Source organism: Erpetoichthys calabaricus, chromosome 5 (genome assembly GCF_900747795.2).
Source record: "Erpetoichthys calabaricus chromosome 5, fErpCal1.3, whole genome shotgun sequence".
NCBI classification, from domain to species: domain Eukaryota; kingdom Metazoa; phylum Chordata; class Cladistia; order Polypteriformes; family Polypteridae; genus Erpetoichthys; species Erpetoichthys calabaricus.
In genome coordinates, this window is record NC_041398.2 from 13,081,883 (window position 1) to 13,108,709 (window position 26,827).

Consider the following 26,827-nt stretch of genomic DNA (forward strand, 5'->3'; position numbering starts at 1 on the left):
TCGGTAGGATTTCATGTAATGTCACCCACCTGAGGTCTTTTTGTTTATTTGTTAATTTTTTGTCTCATTTTGCTGCCACACTTTTCTTGCTTGCTCTTCAGTGAGCTTTTGGATTTTTAGTACCGTTTTGTCTTTTCCTTTATATTTTTTTAGGTCTTTTTTCTTTTCCCAAATTTTGAGATCTCCTTCCTCCCATGAATATCTTTTAACAAATGTTACTATTGTTTTATAATTTTTTGGCATATTAAAGGCAATGGGTGTGCTATTTGTCATTTTTAATAATTTTTCTTTTCTCAGTTCTGTGTCTAGCAGATATCTGATCATGTCCGCTAATTTCCCCGTTTTATTTAACGCCATATTAACAACAGTTGCTGTGTGTCTTAAAGCCAACTCCCTTTCTATATTCAGATCCTCTTTCCCTCCATTTTCTCTCCTTTTCATTACCTTCCTCTTTGCCAGTTTTTCACATTTTGACCCCCATAGAAACACAAAACACGTTCTTATAATTCTTCTTAATATTTTCTTTGGTGTTAAAACCCTTTGCTAAGTATGATAGTTTTGGATTATAACTGCCTTCATCACCAATATCTTCCCTTCCATTGACAAGTTCCTTATCCTCCAAACTCTGTTTGTTTGTTGATCTTTTTTCCATTTCTTTCCACTCCATCCTCTCCGTACTCTCGTCTCCAAATCTTATCCCTAATACTTTCCCCACATTTCATCACCTTATTCTTCCTTGTGGTTTTTCTTTTCATTTCCCCCAAAGGACGCATTCCCTCTTGATTAGGTGTAAAGTTGAACCTGACCCCCTCCATAAACACTTCTGTATGTTCTGTTACTTTATTTATACTCCATGTATCTCTGACTATTATTGTTATGTCATCCATATATGGAAACACTTTTATTTGTTGTCCCCCCCTTCCTGGTACTTCAACTCCTCTTATATTTGTGTCCCTCCTAATTTTATTTAATAAGGGCTCTATACACAGAATAAACAGCACTGCTGACAATGGACACCCTTGCCTTACTCCACATTTCTCCTGTATCTCCTCTGTTAGTTTGTTATTTACTTTTATCTCACTTCGTATATCTTTATCGACTACTTTTATCCAGTCCAGTAAACCTTCATGAACTCCCATTTTTTGGAGTATCTTCCACATATATTTCTGTGCAATTCTATCAAATGCTTTCTCCAAATCTAAATGTAATATTGCGACATGCAGGTTTCTCTCTCCTGACATTAATACAGTCTCTTAAGACACACCGGTTATCTGCTGCACTTCTCCGCTGTACCACACATGTCTGCTCTTCTTTTATTACATTCTCAATATTTGTTTTCAATCTATTTGTCTAAACTCTTGTCGGTATCTTCTTGTCTGTTGTTGTCTTTTTGTGATTTAATTTTTAATCCCCACAGATTCTGTCCAATCAGATGAGCTCTTTAGTATTAGTGTCTGGTCAGCGCAGCTCCTGATTGGCTCTTGTTAATTGTCTGTGTTGTGCTCCGCCCCTAGTCCCGTTACACACTCCCAGATTTCTTCACTCGTTTTCTTTTCTCTCCTTTCAGACTTCTGTCCCCTCACACTGGACATCAACACGGCACACAGAGTCCTCCGTCTGTCTGAAGGGAACAAGAAGGTGACACATGAGATGACAAAGACTGAATATTCTGATCATCCTGACAGATTTGATTGCTTGCCTCAAGTTCTGTGCAGAGAGGCTCTGACTGGGACTCGCTGTTACTGGGAGGTGGAGTGCAGTGGAGACTTCATGAGGATTGGAGTCGCATATAAAGGACTGAGAAGGAAAGGAGGCAGGGAATGCGGCCTTGGAAACAACGACAAGTCCTGGTGTTTGGACTGGTCTTATTCCCAGTACTTTGTGTGGCACAATGACAAGAGGACTGTAATCAGCGCCCCCTACAGCCCCAGAATAGGTGTGTATCTGGACTGGCCTGCTGGCTCTCTGTCATTTTATAGCGTCTCACACACAATGACCCTCCTGCACAGGTTCAACACCTCCTTCACTGAGCCCCTCTATCCAGGGTTTTGTCTTGATCTTCACTGCAGTGTAACAATCAGCCATCTGACACCATGTGACCACTGACCAGTACCCTCCACTTGTCACTTGATGTCCCCACACAGTCAGGTGTCTTTGTGTTTGCAGTTTGGGGTCAAAATTAATTTTACACTGTACTTGGGGGGACAGCACCTCTGTGAGTGAATTTGTGGATGAGAATGCAGGGCAAGTGCGGCTGTCAGGGTCTCCATTATTATTGGGTCTGAGTAGCCAATCAGGTGTGTGTGTCATAATGAGGGGCGGTGACACCTCAGACCTACAAATACCAGTCTGACCAGCAGGGGTCACTGTTGATTCACAGCCACATATCCTTCAGGCTGACACCACAACTGCTGCGTCCTCTGAGTGTCACTGAATGTCACCTGTTAAGTCAGTCTATATAGCGCCTTTCAGTAGTGCTGCTCCAGCAGGACCACATGCCTGTCTCAGTATCCAGAGCCTCATTCCAGTGACTATTTAGGAGCACAGATTGACAGAAGTGACAGGAGTGCTGGCCTCTGTACATACATTGTCTGCCCCTCTATTAGTTACTCCGGTGGTCTGTCACCTCTGAATGAATTCACTGTGAATGTCTAAAGACGAGGACTCACCACTTAGTCACATGTCGGCCATACTGATGGAGTTTGGTGTTTTACTGAGTCACTTGGTGTCATGTTAGACATTAAACTGCACCTCCTCCTTGTTGTTCCCACTGTCACCCAACCTCAAGGAGACTAGTCAGCTGACTGACTTCACCGTCACTGTTGGTGTTCAAAGTGACAATCAAATGTGACACTTGGGGACACTTTTATGTTTCCACTGACACACACATTCCCAGGATTAATTTACAATTCCCTCAGGACCCCTCAATGAGCGGTGTGTAATCTGACATCAGTCCGTGTGAAGAAGCCAATGAAGGCCCAGGCTGACAGCCCCCCCACTGTGTATTACAGGCATCACCAGCAGATGGCGACTATGACTTCTAAATCTGTCATCTTCATGGAGCCTGAGGGGTTAAAAGGAAGAGGAGAAGGTGAATAAAGAGTGAGGGGTGAGGATGATAGAGAAGAGTGTCAGGGTGATAAAGGGTGAGATGAGTGACCTGAGACAGAGTGAGTCAGACGAGTGTGTCACTTGTGTGTTTGTGAGTTTTGTTCCTCCCTCCTGATTTTCTCCTTTTTGACTCGTCACACACTGATGGCCGTCCTGTGATCACAGATTGTATTCCTCATTAATCAAATCCGTATCTCGATGTGTGAATGACGTCTGATTCTTTAAGCACTCGCTCATCAGACAGGTTGTCATCCGACAGGTTGTCAAGCCCTGCTAACCTCTTCTCTCTCCTGTCACCTCAGCCATTGCTTCAGTCCCCGCTGTGTCACCTCATAAAGTCACTGGTCTGTCTGGTCACTCAGGTCCTCATCACAGCTGCACACTGGCAGTCGTTCAAACTCTACAGGCTGACAGCCATGTTGTCCTGTCGTCTGATGTTTGTGTTGGTTGAGGTCGTCTCCTGCTGACCTCGGGGGCTTTTAGAGCTCAGGATTAATGAAATGAAAATGTCTGTCAGCAGGGTGGACAGGTGGGCACATTCAGACCAAAATGTCACTTAAAAGTCGATGAGCACACTGGACACATCGCCAGTCACTGATAATCGACTCCACGTCACCTCCTGTGGCCCTCATCATGTGCTGTGAACTCAGACGCTGGTCCTGTGACTTGCACCTTAGTGACATTCCTGTGACTTTCAGGGCTGTGACATCAGCTGATTCTTCTGGAGCCAAACTGCTCCCTCTTGTGGCCTCTCTGCATATTAAACACATGAGAAGTTAGGATGTGAAGTGTTTGGTGAGATCTAAAAAATATTCAGAATATTGACATCACCTTGAAGGACAGTTTGGTTTAATAATAATCAATGTGTAAAAGAATACTTATTTTAGATTAATCTTTAGTTAATTATGATTAGGTGTTACTGGCTTGTTAATGCTTCACAGTTTGTAAAATTTGAATTGCTTATTAATCTAAAAAAATCAAAACACACACACAAAAAAAATATGGACGACTGTTATTTGTCAAATCTGTTCATTTGTTAACTTTTGATTTGTAAATTTTTCTGATCATATCTCATATTTTGAATGTTCTGATGATATTAGGACTTCTTGTTTATGATTAATCCTCTTTAATAAAAGGACAAGTGTCTGTGTGTGTGTGTGTGTGAGCATGTTTACCATACAATGAGGGACTGGTCCAGCCTTGTGCCAGATGCTGTCTGGGATAGGCTCCAGGTTCCATATAGCCCTGCTTCAGATAAGTTGGTGAAGAAGATGGAAATATCGTTATTGTTATTGTTGTGCCTTTGGCAGAGAAAATATATGAATAGATCAAAGGATGGAAGATACTAAAGACAGACAATTATTATTATTATTATTATGATTATTATGATTGGACAGCACAATGGCTGTATTGCTGTGTCTCAGTGAAGGATAATTGATCGATGCCTATAATGTCTGCTCTTGTCACTTGATTGTGTGCTGTGCGTGCGCAATATTCTCAGGGTCATGTACTTCTACTCACTAATGATGGAGCTTGAGAGGAGGGATTAATATGGGCAAGGAAGAACTTCACTGGACACTGTACACAAGGCAGTGATGACACAATAAACCTACAACAGATGCATATGAAAGGCACTATACTGCTGAAGATTTCCAGGTAAGGAAGACTGACATTTTCAGGTGAGGTTAATTAGACTCAGTAGGCACAGTGCCATAGGGGTAGAGATTGGCAAATGCAAATAAAATACAATTACACTGGAGTCTGTACAATGTGACAGTAGGGACCCTACAAACATAGATAGATAGATAGATAGATAGATAGATAGATAGATAGATAGATAGATAGATAGATAGATAGATAGATAGATAGATAGATAGATAGATAGATAGATAGATAGATAGATAGATAGATAGATAGATAGATAGATATTAATTTTAGTATAGTCAACAGGATCACAAAATTACTTGCATGCATACTGCAGATATATATATAGATAGACATGAAAGGCACTATATAATAGATCAATATGTGAAAGGCTTTAAGTCTCAAAGCCAGCATTTCTTAAACTACATGTTTGTAATGTTTCGCACCACGGATGTGTGGTAAAATTGAATATATTGTTGTGAGTGATACAGCGTCCTCTATTCACTCCCCTTTTACTGACAGCCCATAGTGTGCTGCTTGACGGAGCCAGTGCTGTACGAAGGGTTAACAGCTGCAGGTGGTTCAACAGCAATCTCTGTTGTTAAGAATTAGTTTAGCTAAAAGTATAAGATTGGTTGAAATCTAAATAATCAACTTAGACCCCAGTGTTAACATTTGCAGTGCACCATCTACGTATTTTGTATTTTGCATTGCATTTGTCAATCCAACAGATGGCTCATCACAAATATTTGTGGTAATAAAATGGATTGCCATTCTCATTCTAATATGTGGCGGATTATAGACATCTTTGTTATTAAAATGCATTGCCTTTGTCATTTTAACAGATGGCATATCACAAACATTAGTGGTAAGAAATTTCATTGCATTTGTCATTCCATCATATAGTACATTAAAAGCATTTGTAGTCCTAAAATACATTGCATTTGACATTTCAAGAGATGGTGCATTAAAAAAATTATTACAGTGGGTATAGAAAAGAATCCCCCCTTTGAAATATTCCCATTTATTTGCTTTACAGCCTTAAACAAGAACTGAACAGAACAGCAATACAACTTCACCAGCCTGCCGTTTAGGGTCGCTAGGCACACCTATAAAACAACACAATGTCACTATGTGTTTTGTCTTTACCCGTTTACCATTCACTGTTGACTCTTTAGACTTTCTTTCTCTCTCCTTACCCATACTCACATATCCCACACCCCCTTCCTTCCTGCCTCCTCCCTTCCCCTGGGTACGCACTTTCTGTCTTTCTATGTCGTTGTAAAAATGCAGAGCCTGCTCTAAAGAGAGTAAACAGAAAACATTAATTACAGTACGTCACAATAGCTTCTTCTTCGAGTTCCATTTTTTCTTCGCGACCGCCTTGTAGATATCTCGCCCCACAAGTTGAGCCACACTGCTGTAAGGCTAAAATAATTGGCAACTGTGCCAGTAAGCGGCAGCGCGCAGCTTCACTGATGAGGGCCAAACTGCGGACAGCCTCGACATGGAGCTTCATGCTTGAAAGAAGGAAAAAAGACAAGCCTTTAACAACTGATTAAATAAGCTAACTAAAATGTTCTGCTGTAACTTTATTTATAATCGTTAGGACATACAAAGAAGCACTGGCATATAAACCTAAATGCTAATCTAACATATATCTGTGTGCTCATATAAAAGCCTGCAAACGCACACAGCGCTGCTGTTCATTCTCGGCGCTCGGCTGCTCACTCGTCTGTCAGGGCTAAGCTGCTGCTAACTTCATGGACATCGATGTGCAGTGAAAGGTCCGTAACCTTCAATAATCAGCTCTTAACCCCTATATACAGTGGCTCAGACTAGGTAGATATCACAATGTGTTTTATTTTAACATTATTGCCCAAAGTATTACTGAGCCCTAATAAATGTAAATGATATTAAGTGCTCATATGTTTGATGCGCCAGCCTAAGAGCCTGCCCAGTACTCACACAGCCAAAGGCCCTGCCTGCAGTTTGTTTGTCTTCTGTCAGTGAGCGGCTCAGCACCGGCGTTCACAAAACAAGATCTGCCTGTGAAAAGGCTGGCAGGTCAGGGCCCTTCTGCTAAAATAAATGGTGTCCTTTTAAAGTTACCTCAGGCCTACACTTTACATAGCTAATAGCACTAAAACTAATAATAAAGCATATTGATCCCTAATCAAAATTCTCAACATTATCCACCTTAATAAAAGGAAAAGTGTCACTGTGTCTGTGTATCTGCGTGTCAATTCGGTTCGTATGTCTCTCTCATTTCAACAGATGGCACAACACAAACATTTGTAACAATAAAATTAATGGCATTTGTCACTCCAGCAAATGGTACATCACAAATACTAACACTGCTTTTACAAATCCAACACCAAATGGTGTGTAACAGAGACATCATGTTAAATTTGTAATTACAACAGATGGCACATTTAAAACATTAACATGGCTTTTACAAATATCATACTAAATTGTATATAACAGAGACATACACATTTATTTGTCATTCCAACATTCTATACATTAGATTACTACAAATGTTTGTAATGTGCCAACTGTTGGAATGGTAAATATATTGCATTTTATGAATACATGACTTACATTCCAGTAGGTGGTGCTCTGCATATGATAACGCTGAGGTCCACGCTGATCACTTATATTTCATCACAGATTATTAAATGCCACATTCTTTTGACATTTCTATACTTTGTTTTTATTTCTTGAGTGACTGAAATAAATATTAGGGCGACAGAAGCTGGAAATGACAGCTTTCTTGCCGAGGGGGTTATCAACGCTGAGAGTTTGCACTTAAATAATAATAATAATTCTTTATATTTTTATTGTGCTTTTCTCACTACTCAGAGCTCTTCTACACAGTGAATGGGGAGCCACTTCAACCAGAACTAATGTGCAGCATCCACCTGATGATGTGACGGCAGACATTTTTGTGCCAGTATGCTCACCACACATGAGCTATTAGAAGGTGAAGTGGTGAGAGAAACAGTTAGCTAATGAGAGACAGGGGACGATTAGGGGGCACAATGACAAGGCCTTGGAGGGCAATTTAGTCAAAACATCTTCATGGAGGACACACAGGGATCTTTAATAACCACAGAGAGTCAGGACTTCAGTTTTACACCTCATCTGAAGGACAACACCATTTATACAGCACAGTGTCCTCGTCACTGCACTGGGGCATTGGGATCCACATTCAGACCACCGGTTAAGCCCCCTATTGGCCTCACCAACACCTCATCCAGCTAGACACCTAAGCTTTTCCTAGATGGTCTCCAATCCAAGTACTGGCCAGGCCTGAATATGCTTAGGTTGAGGTAGATGACCTGATCTGAAGTGCATGTGGTGTGTCTGCTGGCTGCAGAAGAGCAAGAGTGGCAGAAGTAAGACCCCCTTGGTTGGTAACTGGCATAAAACCAAATGTTATACGAGCCTTCATGTGTCTCAGAGACATCTGTACATTTGTTAGTGTTGGTGACAGCGAGTCCCAGTGTGGGGCACAGAGAAGTGACAGGCTGGAGGGGTCACTCTTATGTACTTAAGAGGAATGAATCTGAGGTGGGCTATTACAGAGGGACTGGCATCAGGGCATCACTGATACCCAATTGTGTGACTCGGATCTGTGTGTGTTTATCGTAGGGTGCAGGAGTAGACGAGCTTGTTCAACAGACTTGATTAAGTCTCACAAATCCTGAGATAAAACGACTTGAATAACCAAGAAAATCTAAAAAACTGTGAAGGAGCCGAGAGCGGCGAGCGCCTGCTGTGTGTTACGTGTGTGTGTGTGTGTGTGTGTGTGTGTGTGTGTCTGTCTGTCTGTCTGTCTGTCTGTTTTCAGTTTTTAAGATGTTTTCATATTTCTACTATCCTTGTGTTTATTAATGTATCATATTATTCTGTTTATTAAACTGAGTGGACTTCAGTTGGGGTCTTTACTGAATAATCTGATAAATTCCTGGCATGGAAAAAGAAAAACACAAACATTCATTATTGATAAGCAGGAGACGAGAACTTATTATGGGGTGGTTAATTTGTTTAATAAAGAGGACTAATGTGGAGTCTGATGTGGACTTCAGTGTGTAATAAATGAATAAGAAATACTGACGTGAATGACACTTTAGCAGACCCCCTGTGACAGGTCATCTCTTCTCTCACTTGGTGGTCTTCACTCTCTGAGCTCCTGTCTCACATTAACTGTTCACCCTCAGTGTCTCCTCAGATGTTCTCTCTGTGAGCTCTCAGCTTTCTCTTTCAATATCCTCCTCCTCCTCCTCCTCCTCTTCCTCACTGAGCTCAGACAAACTTTCACTTTGGTTTCTTCACAAGTCACTTCCTTGTTCCTCTGACTGATTCTCTCTGCCTGCCTCTCCTCATACTAACGATGGCTGAAGCCCAGCTGTGTGGATTACAGGACGAGTTCACCTGCTCGTTGTGTCTCGACACCCTGACTGACCCCGTCACCATCCTCTGTGGTCACAGTTTCTGTCTGAAGTGCCTCACAGACTGCTGGGATCAGAGCCAAAAGTACAGCTGCCCTCATTGCAGACACACCTTCACCACAAGGCCTGAGCTGAACAGAAACACTCTGCTGAATATAGTCATCAAGAAATTAAAGAAGATGACTATCAGTTCTCCTCCTCAGAATTATGCCTGCCATGGAAACGTGGAGTGTGACTTCTGTGCTGGTAAGAAGTTCAGAGCGGTGAAGTCCTGTCTCACCTACCCGGCCTCCTACTGTCAGACTCACCTGCAGCCTCACTATGAAGGAGACGCCCTGAAGCACCACAAGCTGGTTGATCCTGATAGAAATCTGAAGGAGAAACTCTGTGAGAAACATCAGGAAAGTCTGGAGATATTCTGTAAAACTGATGATTCCTCTATCTGCACAATGTGTGTGGTGACTGGACATAAAAATCATGAAATGGTCGAGATGGAGACAGAAAGAGAAGAAAAGCAGGTGAGTGAAGTTTAGTGTTTAATGAAAACTGTTTGAATAACTTTGAGTTAAGGCAGTTGTACATTTAATGTGACAGAGAAATCTCTTCATCTCCAGTAAAACTCGATTATCTGTCACTTGATTAACTGTCAGGACTAAATAATAAAAACCCCACCTTGTGTACGCCAGCGTCTCCTGATTACTACTGCGAGTTCTGCACATTGGAACAACAGAAATCCCAGTGTCCGTTACGTACCTTCAGCTGTAATGGTGGTTTGTAGCTTTTCTCTTTTGTTATAATTAAACTAAACGACTATACATTGTTATGGCCTATCAACATATGTGTGTGCTGTTTGAACTTATTAAACGTTTACTAAACAGTAACAGCTCTTCAAGTATTGCTTCAATGACGGAGTAGGAAGGCCAACAGTGAACGATAGAAAGCGGGATGCTGAAATAATTGAAAAATGTGTTGACAATGGAAACCAGTGATGGTAACGTTATTCTGTATTAATGTTAATGGTCTTCTGCATTGTCATTTTCTTTATATATTCTGTTATATCAGGTTGTGTTAATATATTGTGGTGTGCAGGCAGCTTGTGATACTCTGTATGGGGGCAGAAAGGGCGGAAAGCTGTAAGTGATGGGACTGGCTGAGGGGCTTCTGTTCTGTGAGGGGCGGACAGGAGAAGTGTGGAGAGAAGTGAAGGTGTGGAGCAGGGAGTCAGGAGACAATAAGCAGGAGTGTTTGTGTATCAAAAAGACACAACGAGAGTGGCAGGAGATCAACTGATCAGTAGGGAAAGCTTTCTGTGATTGTTTAGGAGGTGAGCTCAGTAACCAAATAACGGAGTGTAAGACAGGACACCGCTTGTGAGGGAACAAAGACTCCACGTGAAACATAGAAAACTCCAGGACCTCTGAGTTGTATTTGCGTTTTATGCTGGTCATTACAATATTATATAAATTAATTCATTTTGCTAATATAGTTTTTTACAACTGTTCGCTACATTAATCTACTGCATGTCATTTTTAAAGTAGCTGCTCTGTTATCCGTCTTTTCTCTTATCCGTCACAGCCTCGGTCCTGACCCCTGACTGATAATCGAGGTTTTACTGGACCTTATAAACCTGATGTTTCAAGTTCAGAGCATTGGCTGCTGGAGTCCATCCTGGTGAGACTGGTGCAAGTCATGAAACAGCTCAGGATGAGATCCCCAAGATGGCCCACAAACAACTGAGTTCTCTCAAAGCGTCACCTCACCTGAGTGACCATAAACCAAGTCAGGAGTTCACCTGCTCAGAGTCTGAGAACTTCTGACTGTGACTTGGTAGTTAAGATAAAGTCAGAGGGTGAATTCTGGGAGTTGACGTCACCATAACTGTGTGAAGGAGAAGGCTGTAGCTGTTGTGAGGGTCTCTTCATAAATTCAGTAAGAAAACTAAAGTGGACTTGAATCAGTTCAGAGCAGCGTCTCACACACACAGAGGAGCTGTAAGGGAGTGCAGGCAACCTGTGAGGAAAACCAAACTGCCATCACAGTGCTGACTATAGAAACTTCATAAGTAACTAAGGACTGCAGCAGAACTGACAGGAGAACATTTTAAAGCTGAATGATGTTTCTTGGAACATTTTTTGGATAAAAATTATCAGAAATAAAATCACAAGTTAAGTGCCTTTCCTAAATGAGCAAGAGAAAGAACCAACTAAAGTAACTCAGACTCATGTTTGGTGTTGTCTGTTGATGTCGTCTGTCTGTATACACTTGAATACGTACATCTTCAGTTGTCTTTTTATTAGAAATACATTTTATTTTTCGACTGTGACTTGTCCCTGGTGGAGTTTGCATGTTCTCATTGTCTTCATGTGGGTTTCCTCCTACAATCGAAAGACATGCAGTTTACATGGACTGGGACTTTGGCACATTAGCTCTATTGTGTGTGTATTCAACCTCGACTTTCTTGTTTTTCCTCTGTTCTTAGGGAATCTGGAGTAGGTGGCTCTCAAAAACATGGCCTATTAAAGCCCACTGAGACACTCCTTGGGTGATTTGTGGATATACAAGAAAAGAGAAATTGTGTTCTTTCCAGTGTGAGGTGCGCAGAGTGAAGAGTAAAGCAGACAGGCCTGTTCCTTGTGCTGCTCCAGTGTTGCTCACACAGTCCTTGAGTCTGCCTGACAGGTAGTCCATCATCAGGAAACCACAGGCTCACCCGCCTGCAAATCTCTGAGCTGAACCCTTAACAGGGATGCCTGGATGGTCTTGAAGGCTCTGGTGAAACCAAAACACATAAACATAATAAACATCTCTCTATTAAAAGAGACGAGACTTGATCTTCTGTTGCTTCACCATCTGAGGCCACAGGTTCAACACGCCCTCGACCCTCTGCAGTTTGCATTTCAGGAGAAGGTGGGAGCGGAGGTTGCCATCATCTACATGCTACACCGATCCCTCTCCCACTTGGACAGAGGAGTGGTGCTGTAAGAATTATGTTTCTAGACTTCTCTAGCGCCTTCAACACCATCCAACCTCTGCTCCTTAGGGAGAAGCTGACAGAGATGGGAGTAGATTCATACCTGGTGGCATGGATCGTGGACTATCTTAAAGACAGACCTCAGTATGTGCGTCTTGGGAACTGCACATCTGACATTGTGGTCAGCAACACAGGAGCGCCACAGGGGACTGAACTTTCTCCAGTCCTGTTCAGCCTTGATACATCGAAATTCCAATACAACTCGGAGTCCTGCCACGTGCAAAAGTTCACTGACGACACTGCTATCATGGGCTGCATCAGGAGTGGGCAGGAGGAGGAGTATAGGGACCTAGTCAAGGACTATGTTAAATGGTGAGACTCAAACCAACTACACCTGAACACCAGCAAAACCAAGGAGCTGGTGGTGGATTTTAGGAGGCCCAGACACCTCGTGGACCCCGTGATCATCAGAGGTGACTATGTGCAGATGATGCAGACCTATAAATACCTGGGAGTGCAGCTGGATGATAAATTAGACTGGACTGCCAATAATGATGCTCTGTGTAAGAAAGGACAGAGCTGGTTATACTTCCTTAGAAGGCTGGCGTCCTTCAACATCTGCAATAAGATGCTGCAGATGTTCTATCAGACGGTTGTGTCGAGCGCCCTCTTCTACGTGGTGGTGTGCTGGGGAGGCAGCATTAAGAAGAGGGATGCCTCATGCCTGGACAAACTGGTGAGGAAGGCAGGCTCTATTGTACGCATGGAGCTGGCCAGCTTGACATCTGTGGGAGAGCGACGGGCGCTGAGCAGACTCCTGTCAATCATGGAGAATCCACTGCATCCACTGAACAGGATCATCTCCAGACAGAGGAGCAGCTTCAGCGACAGACTGCTGTCACCGTCCTGCTCCACTGACAGACTGAGGAGATCGTTCCTCCCCCAAACTATGCAACTCTTCAATTCCACCTGGGGGGAGTAAACGTTAACATTATACAAAGTTATTGTCTGTTTTTTTCCTGCATTATTATCAATCTTTAATTTAATATTGTTTATTGTATCAGTACGCTGCTGCTGGAGTATGTGAATTTACCCTTGGGATTAATAAAGTATCTATCTATCTATCTATCTATCTATCTATCTATCTATCTATCTATCTATCTATCTATCTATCTATCTATCTATCTATCTATCTATCTATCTATCTATCTATCTATCTATCTATCTATCTATCTTTCTGAAAAGACTTTTTGGAAGTCCAGAGAGTTGGACTCAAAATCTGCAAGATGGAGACTTTGGCCATTTCTAAAGAATGGAAATTATTACTCGGTGAAATAACAAAACAGCAAAAAGAGATTGAATATATTGTTTGGATTGAAACTTGAAGTCAGACTGGTAGATCGTCAAATTCATGTTGCCATCAGGGAAAAGTAATGTTTCTTCCCAATGAAGAGGCCTCTCTGTGCGAATTAAAAGATTTGCGGTTTTGGTAAAAGTGAAATCCACGTACGCGGTCACGTTTGGGTCACAGAGTGGCACAGATACACAGGAGATTTTAGAGACAAACGTTATTCAGACACTTCAAACAAACATAAGTCTCTTTCAGCTCCATGTGTAGTCGGCAGGGACAGTTCCGTTTCCTAATTAGAAGAATAGAAAATCTTCCTCTTCATAGGGGTGCGCCTCGGGAGCGGGACCACCACAGGAGCAGAGGATGTCTGGGGGAGAAGAGAGACAAGGCAGTGAGAGAAAAGGACAGGTGCTGTACAGGCTTTTAAATGTTTGAAGTGCCACACGAACCAAACCTGCGGGTGAGCGAGCGAAGTGAGCAGGGGGCAGAGCTCGCTAGTTTTATTAAAAATAATAATCCGTCACCTAAACAAATCACCTGTGGAAAGTAACATATAAAAATATCATTTGTGAGTTTTAGAATTTCTTTAATTGTCTTCTTCCTGAATTCAACAGAATCGTTTGTGTATTTCGGTATCTTACTTGACTCCAGAAAATGACAACGGCAGACAACGTCCTCATATGTCTGACTCAGGATTTCAAATGGCCTTGTAGATCCTATAATTACAGACATGACGTGTTTAAGTCCTCCTGGCCTTTCACCAGTTTCTTTACTTACACACTCCAGTTTGTTTTTATTATTTTTGGTGTTGTGTGAACTTCTCATTTCCCAGTTTGTCGATGTGATGTCTTCTAAATGTCAAGAACTAACTCACACACCAGTGTGCCTTCAAACTGTCTTCTGTATTTGATGCAGTCTTCAAGCCCAAACTCAATCTTACATCAATTAAATTAAACCTTTCTTTTCATCTTTATTGTCATCCCTGTTTGTTAAACCAAATCTACGTTGTGTCATGAAATGTCAAACAAATGTGTTGTGAAAATATCAGGAGTCAGAAAGAGAAGAAGAAATCACAAAGTGAACGTGAATTCTGATCTGACCACGCGTGTCCTCTTGTGTGTCCAAACAGAAACAGCTGGGAGTGACACTGAGTGACATCAAGAGGGGACTTGAGGAGAGAGAGAAGACACTGAAGGAGACGAGGAGGGCGATGGAGGAGATGAAGGTGAGTGGAATAGGAAGAAAACACTTCATATCAAAGAGAGGAGAAATAAATGAGAACTTGAAGAGCAGCAGAGCTTCACTGGTGATGATGAGTAGGGACAGGAGAAGGGAGAGTTAGAGAAGACGTTGTGTGGTGTCCTTCATGGCCTTTCACTGTTGACAGAATCCCAGGTGTTACTCAGTGGAGACTCAGACAACATCACCCTAAAGTCCTCTGATATTCCATCAGCTGCTTAAAGAGAACGTAACTCTACTAACAGAAACTCACAATGAAGGTCGACGCTGATGTTCTGAATTAGATCAGCGGGCTAAACGTCCATTAATGGTCTAAGTTCTTTGTATTTTAAAAATAGCATTGCATACAATCAAGTTCAACTTATACAACAAATGACTTTCAAAGTCAAAATAAAAAATAATAAAAAAGAAACAGAAAGTTAAAGCAGAAATCTAAACAAACAAAAAAAAAATAAGAAACTACCAAACAAGATTCACGCTGCAGCCCAGAAAAAGAGAGAATAGCCAAGAGCGGAGCCAAAATTCATAATAATATAGGAAAATAAATACATAAATAAATAAATAAATTAATTAATTAATTAATTAATTAGGGGCGGCATGGTGGCGCAGTGGTAGCGCTGCTGCCTCGCAGTTAGGAGACCCGGGTTCGCTTCCAGGGTCTTCCCTGCGTGGTGTTTGCATGTTCTTCCCGTGTCTGCGTGGGTTTCCTCCGGGCGCTTCGGTTTCCTCCCACTGTCTAAAGACATGCAGGTTAGGTGGACTGGTGACTCTAAATTGGCCCTAGTGTGTGCTTGGTGTATGGGTGTGTTTGTGTGTGTCCTGTGGTGGGTTGGCACCCTGCCCAGGATTGGTTCCCTGCCTTGTGCCCTGTGTTGGCTGGGATTGGCTCCAGTAGACCCCTGTGACCCTGTGTTCGGATTCTGCGGGTTGGAATATGGATGGATGGATTAATTAAAAGGCAGAATTTCCTTTTCCCCTGCTATGAATGCTTATTTTAAAGTTTTATTAATTTGAACTTGCTATATTTTATAAAGGTTTTGAACTGATCTTCTAAGTGAGAATTTGTTTTTTTTAAATGTCAAACATCAGTGACCCAGTAACTTATCACAGGTGGGCTGGGGGTCTTCAAGTTCAGCAGGACAAGTCCACAAGCTCCCAATGTGGTAAAGACAGTTACAGTAAATGTGTTCTCCTCCACTTTAGGCCCCTGTGGTAGCTCACCAATCACAGCTGTTAGTGAGTTAGAAGTGATTGTGACCCCACGGCTGTCTGATAAAACATTCAAACATTTTGTCCCTAAATGATGTTACTTTGTGTCCTCCCAAAACATGTGGCCCAGTGAGGCTGGAGCTCGATTGCTGTGCTCGCAGGTTTGATTCTTCCCAATTTTATGAGAGATAAATGTGATCGATGAAAGAGTCGAAGTGGAGATTCTTTGCAATGTTTTTATATGTTGCTGAGATGCTGTCTGTCTCTTCAGGACTGATCAGGATTTCTTCTGGAAAAGGAAATGGGTGGGAGGTGTGGAAAATTGGGTAGGTTATTTGGGTAGATTTTTGTTGTCTTTAGCTTCTGTAAACGTTGCTAATAATTGTGGAGATAACTTAGTTGAAAATGTCTTTGTAAAATTCCACTGGTTGCCGTCAGAGCCTGTTGTTTTCCCACTTTGGAGTGAGTTTACAACATCCAGTATTTCTGAGAGTGTCAGAGGTTTGTCCATATCCTCTTCATTAAGAGTGTCCAGCTGTTGTATTTGCATTACATCAAAGAACTCCTCAGATTGTGTTTCGTCTTCTTTAAACTGAGCAGAATATAAAGACTTATAGTTCTTGTTAAATGTGTGACTTTTATTTTTAGGCTGCATTACTTTATCTCCAGTTGCACTGGTAATTTCTGTTATTGAATTACAAACTTCCTGCTTGTTGATTGCTGAGCTAAGATCTTATTAGCCTTCTCTCCATGTTTACCTTAACCCTTTAACCGCCAACTCCCCAACTCCCTAAATATTCCCCACGCCAGGCGAAATCTGAACAATTTTCGTTTTTTTACTTTTTTACATTTTTTTTACATTTTTTACATTTATTCAAGCAATATTGACCACTAAATGTTGTGCAAGTTCTAGAAATGGGCAAACACATATTAAAACACAAAATGTACCTTTTCTCAGGCTTCTGGATTTATTGTCTACTACAAAACGGAACAGTCAAAAGTAATTCAAAAGTCAAAAGTAGTTCAGTCAATCATAGTTTCATTCCCAGTATTTGAGTTTGCTGTGCCACAGGCCAAAGCAGGGAACTGCACAAAGTCCTGGATTGCTGGGACACTTTGAGCAGAAGGTCTTGACATCTCTACACTGACCCTTCTTTGAACAGACACAACAGCGTTTTTCTGAAAGTCCAAAGACCTTACACTCATCTGGCAACACTGCTGAAATACTACTCATAGGATCCTCTTTGCCAGTGTATACACGAAATCTGTAAATGTAACCTGAATTCTCAGCTAAGCAAAACATCTTGATACCAAACCGTGCCCTTTTCAATGGTAGATACTGTCGAAACTGTAAGCGGCCCTTCCACAACAATAAACTTTCATCAACTGCAACTGACGGTCCTGGCATGTAGGGCAACTGAAATGTTTCAAATAAATGGTCAATCAAAGGACGTAGCTTGAACAAGCGGTCGCGGTTTGGATCTTTCTTATCTGGCTCATTTCTGTTGTCATTCAAATGAAAGAATTTCAGCAGCAAAGAGAATCGGTTACGTGTCATGACAGCTGCAAAAATAGGTGTTGCATACATAGGATCTGTAGACCAGTACATCTCAATATCTGGTTTTCTGATTATTCCCATCAACATCAAAATCCCAATGAATTTTTTCATTTCGTTTACATCAGTGTCAAACCAAGCACGAACACGGGAATGTGGAGGTAAATTGGGATTTTTCTCAATAAACTGTGCTGCATACAGATTTGTCTGATGAACAAAATGTCTGATCAAATCAGGTGACACAAACAGCTCATAAAACTGCTCAGCAGTGTAATTGTTTACATCAACAGTAAAGCCACACGTTGCCTCAAACGGATGCAGAAAAGGTAGTTCACTTCGGGCAGCAGTCCAGTTGAGATGCTGGGGATACACCCACTCATCGCCGTCATCCGATGTGTCTTCATTCACAGTATCATGCAGCGCACGTTGCTGCTCATTATTGTCGCTAAAATCTTCTTCAGAACTGCTACAATCATGATCACAACTGTCCAAAATCGCCTGCAAAGCCTCACTTGAAGTCAGTTTACGTTTCGCCATATTCACAGCTTTCACTTTCGAATCACATCACGTGATCGGCCAATACAAGCGCAGAGTTGTCGAAATACAACGTAGTAATAATACCCACGCCAAACTGTCAGTTGTACTACGTGCCAGGCATTTACATAACCACAGGCAAATGTGCCGGATATATCCGGCAGAGGGCGGTTAAGGGGTTAATGATGTTGTGATTTAAAGATAAGTTGTTCAGGTTCTTTTGTTATCAAGAGGTTACATTCTTTTTGCAGAGCCTGTCTTTTTCCTACAAAATACCTCATTTGGAGAGATGGGATATTCTTGATTTATTCTGGAGATCGTAATGGTCTTCTCTTGTTAAAACTGAGAATTACCAGAATGATTACACTCCACAACTTAAGGGTATCCACTGTTTGACTGAGTTCAAACTTAACATAACGTACACCTAAAATGTTTAACTTAAGATTTAATATTTTATTACAAAGGACCGTAAGGTTGTCCAGTGGTGGCATCTGCTGAATCTTAGATCCACTGTCCTCCATTGCACTTTCCATGTGGAGTTTACCCCTTCTTCCAGTATCTCAGTGGGTATTTTCCAATTATTTCAGATCTTCCACCACATCCTCATATTTCAGTTTGGTTAATTTGCAGAAACCCCAAATTGGCTTCCATTGTGTTCACTAGTGTAGCTCTGACCCTATATTGAGTTGGCAGACTGTCTATGGTAGCACACTCTCCGATGCCCAGTTCTGCCAGGATTCATTTATGTGAAAGTTCTCATCCAGCAGACACAGAACTCATCACACACATTTCTGTGCCCAGACACACCAAACTTATCCAACCTAATTTATTTAACTCAGGCTGCACATTAAACAGACCAACACCATCGAGTGTACTAAAGTACTAAACACAGCCGGTCCAAACCAGTGGGGTGTGTCATTACTTCAAAGAAAGTAGGCAGGCACAATGTGTCACTCAACACTGTGTAGTCCAATCCAGACGCAGAGGTGACAGCTGAAGAAGTAGAAGTGAAGGAGAGACAACCTCACAGACCGACCTTCACTTTGGTTTATGTTTCTACACTCGTCTGCTTTTGTTGTTTCCTCCTAGAATTCCTGCTTATTACTGATGCATGAAATCCCCTCTCTACACCCATGATGACGGTGACATTTTTTTTCCCGGATTCCTTCCACTAGATGTTGTTCAAAGTCCTTTTTCATGTCTTTTTTGTTTATTGATTACTGATAATGTTGATTTGGTTGAGTATGTGCTTAATTCTTTGTATTTAATTTGTTCAATAAGCAGTCTTTGTTATGTTCCATGTGGTTTGTGTGTGGCTCACCAAGAGGTGGACCATCTGCCACTCACCACCAGGAGCTTCCCTTAAGCCCTATAAACCTCGAGGGTCTCCCACAGTTTCATTGTGAATGTGCTCAGTGAGTTTGTCAAGTTCTTGTGTTCTTTTACCTGTGTCTTATGCTTTTGTGATTTTCTGGATTTTTCACCCCATGCTTTGTTTTTCAACAAGTGTCTTTGGATTCTGTTTGTAAACTTTGTTTGTTTTGGATTGGCTTGTTTGGCTCAAAAGAGTGTCTGTGTATTTGGAATACAACTTTATGAAGAATAAATCTTTAATTATTTAAAAATTCTATGAGGACCATTTTCTATCTATCTATCTATCTATCTATCTATCTATCTATCTATCTATCTATCTATCTATCTATCTATCTATCTATCTATCTATCTATCTATCTATCTATCTATCTATCTATCTATCTATCTATCTATCTATCTATCTATCTATCTATCTATCTATCTATCTATCTATCTATCTATCTATCTATCTATCTATCTAATTTCCTCAGTCTTATGTGTGGCATAGGCTGAACTTCTGATCACTTTGTCACTACTGCTCCTCGGCTTTTTACCGAAGTCTTTAAATTGTCCTGCTGAACTGATGGTCTGATTCAAATTCTTATAATTGTTCATTTACAAATGGACACATGTGATAATGACAACTGGATCCTTCCTTCCCTACTCCAGCCAGGATCCAATCCACCCAACCAGGGAGGTTTTCCACATGTGCAGCAAAAGCCAAAACACCATATGAGACTCTCTGTATCTGGAGGAAAGCTTCATTTAAATTCCCTAATCATAAATCCCATATTATCATTTCTTCCTCATTCTAGTGGCTGGTTAGGAGGTGACGTTTTAGGTCTTCTCATCCTCACCTTCTATCACTGAGTTATGTGAGTCACTGTCCAAATGTGCAAAGTTCTGAAAACTGCAAAACACCTCCAGCTTTGGTGTTGGTGATCCTGGAGAGCAGGCACCTTTTACTTAACATTTACTTCCCACATAGAACACCACACCAGGTGTCATCGTATAAGTATGTGTCATAGTTACAATAGAAAACTCATGAGTAATAATGCAAAGTTAATAAATGAAGTAGAAATACATCAGACATGGAAATAAAGACACAACTCTGAACTTTACAATGAAAAAGAACTTGCATGAGGTAAATATGCAAAGAGTTCATGAAATTTAAGGAAATCTGAAGCCCCTTGACCAACACCTAGACCCTCTTGCTTAATATGTCCATCTCACAGGTCTGACATGGTGATGTCTGACACCCCAAATTAGAATACAACTAATATACATAAGTCTCTGGTCCAGAAATACTTTTATTTTAACACAATTACCTTCTCACACACAAATTATATCCTCTTTACAAATACTTCTTCTTGTTCTTGTTCTTTTTCTTCATTATTCCTGGTGTGTGTTGTCCACCTGCACTCCTAACCTCCGGCTGAACAGGAGATGCCATTTTTAAAGGCAGACTTTTATACAAACTCATAGGTCAAATGAAGTACTCACAAGACAGTAGAGGTGTCCCCAGCAGCTCCTACCAATAGCTCTCAAGATGCTTCACAAGGAAGCCTTTCATAACTGCATATCTCATAAAGTGCTGCAGTTTCCTTAATTGCAGCATTAGCAGAGTGATGATGTTACTCAGCATAGTGAGGTGAACATATTGTCATGGAGTCAGTCTGCAACTGACCTTCCTTCTCCAAATAAAGAACCACCAGTCACTCCAGCCAATCCAAACAGTCCTTCACAACATCAAAATAGTAACAAATGTGCTCTCATGATCGGTTATTCTTATCAGATGACTCAATTCTAAATCTTTATCCTATTTATTCAGATGTCTGTGGTAAGAGAGGTGGAAGAAAATGAGAAGAGCTTCACTGCTCTGATGCGGTGCATTGAGGAAGCCCACAGGAAACTGACTGAGAGGATCAGAGAACAAGAAAAGAGAGAAATGGAGAAGGCTGAAGAAGTCATGGAGCAACTGGAGAAGGAGATCGAGGAGCTGAAGAGGAGAGAAGCTGAGCTGAAGGAGCTTTCAGAGACCAAGGACCATCTGCACTTCCTGCAGGTGAGAGTGACACTTCACAGGGAGTTTGATCGGACTGGGGTGTGTGGGACCTGATAACATTTAGGGGGAAATTTAAAAGATCGGAGGAGTTTGTACAACATGACAAAAGCCAAGCAAAATGACACCTTTTATTGGCTAACTAGAAAGATTACAATATGCAAGCTTTCGAGGCAACTCAGGCCCCTTCTTCAGGCAAGCTTGCATATTGTAATCTTTCTAGTTAGCCAATAAAAGGTGTCATTTTGCTTGGCTTTTCTCTACATTCATAATGGCTAACACGGTACAACACCCTAGTACTACAACATGACAAGAACAGGCCATTCAGCCCAACACAGATCGTCTTTTCATGTTTCATTAACATTTCAAATTTTCTTTTTACAAATATCTCAAAGTTGTTAACTTTGTGTACATGACAGACAAATGAATCTACAGCTGTCTGTGTGAAAAAGTGAATTTTTTATAAAGTGTAAAAGATGACATCTAATAAAGGATGGTGCCAACTCTTCTGCAAGGATACCTCCTGATGTTTCCATCCTTAAACTGATGAGATTCAAATCCTTCAGCATTTCCTTACAGCTCAGACCCCACAGTCCAGTCTCGTCTCTCACTTCTCATCTTTCTCATGTGCTTTTCTCTCGCACTCCACACAATAGTCCTGATGTCGACTGTGTTTCAGAGATGTTAGTGAGATTCTCTTCTTGATTTAAACTCCACAAATGATGGTCCCTAAATAACTCAGCTTGCTCTAGCTTTCTCTCTTTTGTATGGTTGATGATGATGATGATGATGATGATGATGATGATGATGATGATGATGAAGACACAAAGGCTTTCAGGATTTCCTCACAAGTCACACTTCTGAGATGTAGACCTTCAATTCTATAATCATATTAAAGAGCTTTCTCCCTACATGTGTTAGTATTTACATTTAATTTAATTAAGTTTGTCTCAGAACCATCAAAAGCCAAACGCCTTGTTTTGTGTGCAAAGTCAATTCTGGACCCACCTGCCGCCTCGATCCCTTTATCTTGACTTTCCTCTCATGGTGTCCTGTGTGAAAAGCTCATTGATAGTTAAGGCTGATAATCTCTGATGCTCCACTACACTCCACCAAATATTCTCTCATAAATAACCAACAAGTCAATGACAGGCATTCTCACCATCTAAACTCATACTGACTGCCCACCACACTGATCTTTAATTCAGAAGAGGCCCCTCTTATCAGCATTACTTACTTTTTAATGTCTACCTTCTGAAATCTCATCCCCTCTTCTCTCCTGATTCAGACTTTCTCCTCTCGCTGTGTCCTTCCTGCTGATGGAGACTCGCTGAGCTTCACTGTCACCGCTGATTTCTCATCTGAGGACCTAAGAAAGGAGCTGTCAGGTCTGACAAAGAGTCTGGAGAAGATCAGCCAGTGGGACATCATGACAAGGACTCCACTAGGTACAGCATCTGGTGACATTGTGTTTGTTATTGAAGTCCATTAGGTGGACCAGAGTGACAATAAGAGGACACTGAAGAAGGCCTGCTCTTTAACATTTATCTGTAATCCTTTACTGTTTATTATTTTTACTATATAGTGCCTTTCACAGTCATTAGCTGAGTGATAACAAACTCTCTAAATAATCAGTTGTTCTTAATCAGATGTTTTGGAATTTTAACTTGAAATGTTATACTCCTTATACTTATTCCACATATTCTCTTAAAAAGTCAATTTTTCATATAACTTTGAGATTCTTTTTATTTCCTTTGCTTTGCTCACCTTAAGATTAATGAACAGAAATATGTTTTAAATGGCTAAGCCGGCTCAGTGCACAAATGAATTGTTTATTTGAGAACAGAGAAGACGTTAATGGAATCAAATTGAGCTCAGTGTTAGTGCTTTATAATATCAGAACATCTCAATCTGCTCCTGATGTCTTCAGTGTCCATTACATTCTGCTGGATGGAGTCCACGTTAAAAGTTCACGTTCATCCATTTTCTGCTGTGCTCCCCATGGGCTCTCATGTTTTATATTCCTGCTGTTGTTTGTTCAGAAGTCGTGTCTCCCACCGACATTTAAAAGGATTTTACTCACCAAAAGCATTTTATTTGATTTATTTTGGTTGTGAAGATAAGCAAATTGGAGGACTGCGTCAGAACTCTGACTACTTGAGGACCACCTGAACATTTCAGTGAGTGCAGCCTCAGAGTAAAACACACTTTATAAATTATGAATTATGTACGTTTACACATAAAGACAGCGATTTGTTTAAACACAAACTAAGGTCCAGTAGCCAAGAGGACAGGGTCCATCCCGTCCGTCCACCATATTAGACATATACTGTATGTGTGTATTATGAAAATAAGCAGAGAGAGTGGGCACAAAGAGCTGGGGTCCCACCCTGAAATACCCCGTTTAATGATGAAGATGAAATAAAAAGCACAAAGACGGAGCACAATGATGACGTCTGCTGCAATCAAAGGCTGTCAAGTTAAAGTCACTTGTGAGTCGGAGCTCCGTCTTCCTCAGTCACAGACCTGTCATGAACACCCACTTCTGGTGACATTTTATAGTGGTGTCACATAAGAGGCGGAGCTTAATTAGCGGGCTGTGGAAGTGACGTCAGTCATCTTTTGGCCTGTGAACTCATTGAAGTGATGACATTAGCAGGAGGAGCACCCTCTCGACTCAGGATGGGATTTCTTAACTAGATGGAGCTCTGAAGATGTCCACAACTGTACCTGCTTGGCAAAATTTACAAAATACAGTATATTTATGACATTGTATGTCAGCTTTGTAAAGCTCTGAGTGGTCCCAGGAGCACAGAGGCCTCAGGAATTGTGAAGTTGGAGAAGTTTAGAGCCACCAGGACACTTTCTAGAGATGGCCAGTCTGAGTAATTGGGAAGGAAGGGCCCTGGCCAGGGAGGTGAACAAAAACCTAATGGTCACTACAACAGAACTTCAGTAGTTCTCTGCTGACATGAGAGAAACTGTAGGAAGGACAGCCATCTCAGCAGTGCTCCACAAATCAAGCGTTTATGGTAGAGTGGCCAGGCAGAAGATAATCTTGAGTAAAAGACAAATGACAGCCTGAGAGCATCAAGGGAAAGATTCAACGATCTGATGAGACAAACATTGAACTCTTTAGACAGAAGAACTAGCAGGATGTCTGGAGAGGACCAGGCACTGCTCACCACCTGCCTAATGCCATCTCTACACATGGTGGTGACAGCATCAGGCTATGGGGACAGAGTGACAGGTCAGAACTGAGAGGAGGAGAAGTGCAGTCAAATACTGAGAGGACCTTAAAGAAAACCTGTGACCTCAGACTGGGTGATGGATCAACGACCTGAAGACTACAGCCAAGACAACTATGGAGTGGCTTTGTGACAAGTCTGAGTGTCCTTGAGTGACCAGACTGAGACCCCACAGAACAGGAGAGACCTGAAGATGGCAGTTCACAGACGCTTACCTTGAAATCTAACAGAGTTTGAGAGGATCTGCCAGGAAGAATGGAATCAATTTGCCAAATACAGGAGTACGAAACTTGAAGAGACAATTAGTCATGAAGAACACCAAAAGGGCTTCCACAAGGACCTGAACTAAGTGTCTGAATACTTCTATGAAGGAGACGTTTCAGTTTTGATTTGTAATAAATGTGCAGACCTTTCTGAAGACCTGCGCTCACTTTGTCATTATGGTTACTGAGTGTAGACTGATGAGCACAAAGGCACATTAATCCATTTAAAATGAAATCAACAACACGGTAAAGTGTGCAGAAAGTGAGGGGGTCTCAATACTCTCTGACTCCCTGTATATTTATTATTATTATGAATATTCAAATCGACATTTGGCCTAATTTGCCAGCCCTTGTATATTTTATAAATGTTTTATTTGAACTCCTCTGCATTTGTAATACGTGTTTAAGAACTAAACTAAGATCCCACAATGCCATCTTCACAGTTTCCATTCTTCTTCTCTTCTCTTTTTATTTTCAGCTCATGAAGCTTCAGTTTTCACCCTCCAGCTTCCTGAACCTCAGAGCAGAGACGACTTTTTAAAATGTGAGTTTGTGCTTTGACTGAATGGATCATCACAATAAAAATCATTGAAGTTTTAATAGAGCAGGACAGGCTTAGGATATGAAAGTCTGAGTGTTGTGTGACTGAGGGGCTGAGAGTGATGGGGGTCCTGTGACTGGTGCATTATGGGATAGAGAGACTCAGGCAGTGAATCACCAAAGCCGTCTGTCAAACCCGAGTATTAATGTGTCCAAAAATATTTAAAAAGGGAAAAGTAAAATCCACGTCCTGGGGTGCACTTACGTTTTCACACGACTGTATATACAGACACAGTATTAGTTTTTAAAATGAAGCACAATTGTATGTGAAATAAGTTAAAGCTGACAAAAGTCCTCGTCATCCTCCATTCTTTACTCCAAAGAGCAGACACTTTGCTTTTAGTTCTCGACTTCACAAATTTTAAACATTAAAACAAATGAAATGGCAAAGACAACTATTGGGGGTCCTTAGAAGTTCAAAGACCTCAATGGACTGTCGTGACATCTCAAGCTGACTGATTCCTTTAATGAGTGTCACCGGAGTCTTCAGTCACTCAGTCAAGTCCTCACTCTGCTGTGTTGTGTCCTTGTGTGCCTCACACTGAACGAGTACAAGAGAAGAGGAGGAGATGAAGAAGGTCACAGCCAAGGGTGGTAAAGGTGAAGACTACAAGACCACCTCCACAGAGCTTCATGTTCGAGTGAGCATAGCTGATAATATTCTCAAGATGTTTGAGGGTCTGCAGGGGCCTCATGTATAACGCAGTACGTAGAACTCACACTATAATATAATAATAATATAATTCATTACATTTATACATAACATGGCGTAAGCACAAAAGCGGGAATGTGCGTACGCACAGAAAATTTCAGATGCAGAAATCTGTACGTACGCAAACTTCCACGTTCTTCCGCTACATAAATCCTGATCAGTGTGAAAAGTAACGCACGTGCACGCGCCTTCTGTTCCGCCCCAACTCCTCCCAGAATTTCGCCTCTTTGAATATGCAAATCAATATAAATAGCCTTCTGTGAAAAGACAATGGGAAAACGTGCTGCTACTTTGCAGTAAGGAGACTTTGGAAAATTGTGGGTTCGCTTCCCGGTTCCTCCCTGTGTGGATAGCGCTTTGAGTACTGAGAAAAGCGCTATATATATGTAATGAATTATTATTATTATTATTAAAAAACGGGGAGAAATATAAGAATTTCAGCGAATACCAAGTGGAGGCAAATGAAAAACATACTATTTGTTGGTTTAAACAGTGATATAATCAACAAAATGAAGTTG

At 41.3% G+C, this 26,827-nt stretch overlaps 2 protein-coding genes across 2 annotated transcripts in view; both read left to right on the plus strand.

The window, feature by feature from the left end:
• LOC114641715 (tripartite motif-containing protein 16-like) overlaps positions 1–26,827 on the plus strand; it is a 45,964-nt gene that overhangs the window by 16,237 nt on the left and 2,900 nt on the right. The window contains exon 6 of the mRNA XM_051927939.1: positions 1,568–2,614. Within this exon, the coding sequence (XP_051783899.1) occupies positions 1,568–2,106 (539 nt within the window). The 3' untranslated portion in view covers positions 2,107–2,614. The remainder of the gene's footprint in view (positions 1–1,567; positions 2,615–26,827) is intronic.
• Positions 9,155–23,036, plus strand: LOC127527818 (E3 ubiquitin/ISG15 ligase TRIM25-like). The gene is made up of 4 exons (XM_051927706.1): positions 9,155–9,730; positions 14,664–14,759; positions 21,256–21,489; positions 22,775–23,036. Exons 1-4 carry the CDS (start codon positions 9,155–9,157, stop codon positions 22,976–22,978), a joined length of 1,110 nt encoding a protein of 369 aa, XP_051783666.1. The 3' UTR covers positions 22,979–23,036.